Here is a 6000-nt window from a genome sequence, read left to right as displayed (position 1 = left end):
GTGGATTATGAGTTTGGCTGCTAACCACAAAGTAGTAGTTGTCTGAATCTGTCAAGTCCCTCTGCAGAAGAAAGATGAGGCTTTCTTTACCCATTAAGATTTCCAGTTTCAGACACTCTATATATGGTAGCTGTGAGTCAGAACTGACTTGGTGGCTCACAACCACCACCACCATGCTATATATAATGACTTACAACCCTATGGGAGTCCTGGTGTGGCGCTGTGGGTTAATGCACCAGACTGCAAAGCCATTTGAACTGCAAGGTTGGCAGTTCAATCTCACCAGCTGCTCGTCAGAAATCCTATACAGGGGTTGCTATGGGTCGGAACCAACTCAACATCATTCAACAGCAGCAATGTAGTAGTTACTCAAGAAATGTTTGCTTAATTTAAGGTTTGTCTGCTTTTCCTTTTCTTTCTTTCTTTCATTTAAAAAACAACAACAGGTTACCCAATTTGTGAGCAGTTAACTTGTGGCAATGGAGCCTGCTATAACACAAGTCAGAAGTGTGACGGGAAAGTTGACTGCAGGGACAACTCTGATGAAACTAACTGCAGTAAGTAACATGCATGAGATGTGCAGCGGTGTTGCTGGAGTTGGTTCATACTGCCTGAGAGCCCAAATTACATGCATTTCTTCCCATAATGATGAGAGAACTTAAACCATGCAAGTGGGCAAGCACTATAAACTAGGATTTCTTTGTTCTTGGAGAACGAGTTGCTAAACATTTATCAGATTATAATAAAAATGTCTGTTTTAAACTTGAGGTAAACCCTATTTGGTTTGACTGGACAGTGGAATTGAAATTCTCTCTCTTTTTTCCCTTCTTAACTTTGTGCCCTAGCTCACGTGTGTGACCACTCCGAATTTCAGTGCAACAATGGAGAGTGTGTTCCTCGTGCCTTTGTCTGCGACCACAACGATGACTGTGGAGACAGCAGTGATGAACATTCTTGTAGTACGGTGCTTTCTTTATCTTGGGTTGTTGTTAGGAGTGTTTTTTTTTAAAAATGTGTTTTATTTTGAAACCACTCTACCACTCTTCATTTAAAGGCTTTGGCAAAAGTCTTAGCAGCATTGCTGGACCTGAGCAATTTTATCTTTAAGGATCTGTGTAGAGTTGAAGGGCTGGTGATAGACAGTTTGCATTCCTTAGACTACAAAGGTACAAGGTAAATCATATCACTGGTCTCTCCAGCCTTAGGAATGAGTCTGATAATCTTAACTGTCAAGTGAGAGAAGGGCTTGAAAGGAGAGAGAGGAAGATCCTAGTAGCAGTGATTCTACGTCTCCTCTTTGCTTTGAAATTCTCACCATATTAGTGTCAGGAAAGTTTTAAGAGGGCACCTTGTGGTGCAGGCAATTTTTGTTGTCTTCTTGTTGACGCAGATCCTGCTTTTCCTGCAATGCGAACCACTTCTCTCTTAACTGTTTCCATTTCAGAATCCATTTTATTGCGAAGTGTAAAGTTAGAGGACTCCATGAGAGAGTTTTACCAGTTCCAAAAAGTTGACTCTTTGTAGTCATTTATTTACTAGAATGTGTGACTCCTCTCCCCACCCCCCACCCCCCGCCCCTTGCACCTATTTTCATTAGTTTGGTGGCCATGCCTTAGCCAAACCCACAGTCTTCAAGTTGATTCTGACTCATAGTCACCCGATAGGACAGAGTAAGAACTACTCCTTAGGGTTTCTGAGGAGCAGACAGTCTCATGTGTTTACCATGACATGACAGATGGCTTTGTGGTTAGCACTTCAATGCTTAAGACATCAAGTCACCAGGGCTCCTTGCCCATGCTTTAGCGGATTGTTAAATATTTTGAATAGTATCTCAATTTCAAATGTGCCATGCCTGATTTTCTGTCACCTGGGCTTATTTTAGTTAACTGTATTAAAGAGAAGGAGAGGTGGAATTTCTGACTGAGAATTATTTGGTCCTAGATAGCAGTTGGAGTCCTGGTGTGGTGCTGTGGGCTGCAAAGTTGGTTTGAACCTCAGGTCAGCGATTTAAACTCACCAGCTGCTCCTTAGAAACCCTATACAGGGTCGCTATGGGTTGGAACTGACTCAACAGTATTTAACAACAACAACAGCACTTAGAGTGCTTGTGGTAAAGCAAAAAAAAAAAAAAAAAAATGTTGCACACTGGTCTATATGTGTAGCATCTGTAGTGTCTCTGTTCTGTGTCAACCTATAGTGAACTGTCTTGTTTTTTATCTTGACAAAAGAAACTGGAACCTGAATTGATGCTCTGAACCTGAAGCTGCTTTTCTTTCGCCTACTTTCTCTCCTCTTGTTTCTATGTCCCACCCAGCCATTTTGGTCCAGATAATTAAATTATGTGGACATTTCAGTGTATAGATTCATTACAGACAGTGAGGTGAGCCATTTGACTTTTCCAAGTGATTTATGTCTCTAGAGTGAAGTCGTGTTTTCTTCCAGCCTATGAGGCCTGCAGAAGCCACCAGTTCACGTGTCCAAATGGCAAATGCATCAGTCAAGATTGGGTTTGTGATGGAGAAGACGATTGCAAAGATAATGGAGATGAAGATGGATGTGGTAAATGTTTTCAGAACTTGTTTATCCACCTTTCCTTGTCAGATATTTTTTAATGCAGAAAAGACAGCCTTAGGGTTGAGTGGTGTTTAGGAAGTGGTTTAGGGACTTGGTGCATGGGGAAGCTGGAGGTTGCTGCCTCCTGAAAGAGTGAAACAAATCATTCCATTTTGCCATGTCTTAGAATTTCAGTAAAAGGCTAGTGGTGGAGTTAGTTTATTATAAAAGATAGCTCATTTGTAGATTTCTGTTGTTCGTTTAGTCCATTCCATACCTGTCTTAACTACCTTTAATGGCCTGTGACAATTTTTCCTTAGAAAGCAGTGATAACTATCAACGTAAATGCTACCCTAGAGAATGGGCTTGTCCAGAGTCTGGTCTGTGTATCCCAATTGAAAAACTGTGTGATGGAATGCCAGATTGCCCCGCAGGAGAAGATGAAAGCAATATTACTGCAGGGAGATCTTGTGGTATGTATGGGAATTTATCCTGGTAGTCACCAGATAAAGATATTTCTGCTTTTATATAACAGATCCCCCAATTCAGGGTGTATCAGCATAAGGTAGTGGTTTAAAACTACAAACATCACTGATTTCCCCCAGTTCCATGGGTTGGCTAGGTCATTCTGGACTGGACTAGCTCATTGACATGTTCGGATGTTATCTGGAATGATGGACATGTGTTTTATAACCCAGCCATGTAACGCAGGCTTCTTTACATGGTGGTAGAGGAGCAAGCCCCAGTATATAAGCTCTTTCCAAGCTTCTCCTTATGTTATGTGTTCGAATGGCTTATTGGCCAAGTAAGTCATTTGGGCAAGCTCGGATTAAATGAACTGGAGAAAAATAAACATGAGCTCTTGATGGGAGGAAGGACTCCTGGTGGGTGCTGTAGGATAAGCGCTTAACTGCTAACCACAAGGCTGGGCGGTTCAAACTCATCAGCTACTCCTTAGAAACCCTATATAGGGTAGCTATGAGTCAGCACTGACTCCATGACAATTAGCAACAACAAAGATGTTCTGGAGACTTTCCTTCTTGCCTTATATTTGTGGAAATAATGTCTTTTCTGCTGTACTTACAAACAGCTCATGGAAAACAAATTTAAGTGATAATAGAATTCTCCCATGAACTTTTTAAAGGGTCCCCCCACCCCCACCCACCCATGTGATTGAAGTGAATTGGCTCTGCACAGTTCTGTTAGTTGATGTCTTGTGTCACTGCATTCATTCATGAGTAAATTGCTATCTGTCTCTTCCATCAATGCTGTGGACAGCATTACATTTATAACTCTCATGTACTCTCTAACTAAATTATCTAGTGCTTGCCTTTTCCTGAAAAAACTTATACTATTTAAATATGCAGAGATTCCTAAATAAAAAATTTCCATTTAATTTTGGAGTCTTTTTCAAGAAGCTTGGTAGCATAGTGGTTACGAGGTGGGTTGCTAAGACAAGGCCAGAAGTTAAAGTCTACCTTAACTCTGACGGAGAACGATGAGGCTTTCTGCTCCTGGAAAGATTTAAATTAGCCTTAGAAACTCTACACAGGGTTGCTATGAGTTGGAACCAGCTCAATTGCACACCACCACCACCATCACCACCACTAAGGATTATATAAAAGGTACATATAGTCATAGTGCAAAAGTTAGAAAATCACCTAAAATTTCAGCACTCAAAAGTTAGCTCTAGTTATCATTTTAGTGTACTAGGTGGGATTCAAAGGAACTCTAGTAGCGTAGTGATTACGAGTTGGGCTGATAACCTCAAGGTTAGCAGTTTGAAACTACCAGTTCTATAGGAGAAAGATGAGGCATTCTGCTCCCGTACGATTTACAGCCCCGGAAACCCTGTATAGGGTTACTATGAGTCATAATTAACTCCATAACCACCTCCACCGGGGGGCTTCAAAAAGTTCATGGAAAACGGGATGAGAAGATGTTCTCAATCTTCACTTGGATGTTCTTTCTCTCTCCTACAATGTAGATGTAAAAGTAGACTTAATAGTCATAACCATTAGAAACAAGCTGAGCTTTAATTGCATAATGTTGTAGTAAGACTTGAATGTTGACAGATCTTGTTACATCCTTACTTAACTTTATGGGAAAGAGAAGCTATTACTGTGTAGTTGTCTAGAGCTATCCATTCATTAAACAAGTGTTTTTGTCTATTTAGATGTGTCTTTGTGTCCTGTCTTGAGCTGTCAGTACCAGTGTCACAGCTCGCCATCTGGAGGCGTGTGTTATTGTCCTCAAGGCTATATCATCAACAGCAATGATTCTCGTACCTGTGTTGGTAAGTGACAGATTGGAGCTCTTGGTCTTTTATAATGTATTTTATGATCTCTAATATCAGGGAGTTTGTTCTGTCATAGCAAAGAGCAAACAGGGTTTCCAGAAAACCTGGAACACATGAATACAAAAAGCTTTAACAACTCTTACAAACTTGCAAGGCACACAAGGCAAAACAGTGGTTCTGTGATGAGGGAGTTGATTAATCATAGAAAACTTACCCTAGTACCTGATGATGGTCCTTAGGACCAGGCTGGTTTTTAAATGCTTAAATTCCTTGATGTAGTTGCTTCTCCAAGCCCACCAAGCACTTCTGCTCTATTCCCCTTGCCTCTCCTCCAGAAAGCTCTAACCTCCCCAGGATTACCCAAGGATCACCAGGCTATTGCCCTAGTGACCATGCTGGCTTGTCAGTACCCATGAGGCTGTTAATTCCATTGATTTCTCCTTTAGTTTGAAACTGACATTCAATAAGAACAAACTCTTTATCATGATGCTTCCAAAAGGCTGCCAAGAGTGCACCAAATATTTCTCCACATTCCCTATCTGAATTATAAGAATGATTTATTCCACTGGAAGATTATGGATTCTGATGTGAACCAGCTCTGCATCCACATATGATTAGGATGGGATCTCAGAATGGAGAAGCACATGGCCAAGTATTGATTGAATGTTTATTTTTATTTATTTATTTATTTTAAAGTTTTTATTATGGATTGAGTGAAATTTTACAGGGCAGATCATTAGGTTTATATTCAACAAATCATACACCTTGTTTCCCCTTCATGTACCCTCAATTGACAGTATTTCTCTCTATCCACTTTAGTTTTAAAAAAAAAGCAACAAAAAACAACAACACTCAGGCATATATAATAATTTACACCTCCAAAGGGCACATTCTGCAAGGCTGCCTTCTGGCCACCAGCTCTTAGCCTCTCTCTTCCCATGAATCTGGAATCCTCAGCCGCTCCCCCTCTCTATGCCCCATTTCTGCCTCTGTCTCTGGCATCGCTGCTTCTCTGGATAAGGTCCTGTATTCTGCTTGTGCGCTTCTCCCTTGATGATCCTAGGGGCCTCTGTTTTTGGACTGTACGATTAACCACTCCCCTGTTGTTGTTGCAAAATTTCTACCTTTACAGTTGTGACGGTCGCAAT

At 41.0% G+C, this 6000-nt stretch overlaps 1 protein-coding gene across 1 annotated transcript in view; it reads left to right on the top strand.

Moving 5' to 3' along the window:
• LRP2 (low density lipoprotein receptor-related protein 2) overlaps positions 1-6000 on the top strand; it is a 191394-nt gene that overhangs the window by 63494 nt on the left and 121900 nt on the right. The window contains exons 7-11 of the mRNA XM_006867037.1: positions 447-557; positions 846-959; positions 2443-2559; positions 2874-3026; positions 4730-4849. Of these exons, the coding sequence (XP_006867099.1) occupies positions 447-557; positions 846-959; positions 2443-2559; positions 2874-3026; positions 4730-4849 (615 nt within the window). The remainder of the gene's footprint in view (positions 1-446; positions 558-845; positions 960-2442; positions 2560-2873; positions 3027-4729; positions 4850-6000) is intronic.

This window comes from Chrysochloris asiatica, unplaced genomic scaffold (genome assembly GCF_000296735.1).
Source record: "Chrysochloris asiatica unplaced genomic scaffold, ChrAsi1.0 scaffold00099, whole genome shotgun sequence".
NCBI lineage: Eukaryota > Metazoa > Chordata > Mammalia > Afrosoricida > Chrysochloridae > Chrysochloris > Chrysochloris asiatica.
Note: the sequence above shows the minus strand (reverse complement) of the source record. Positions and strands in the feature narration are given on the sequence as shown.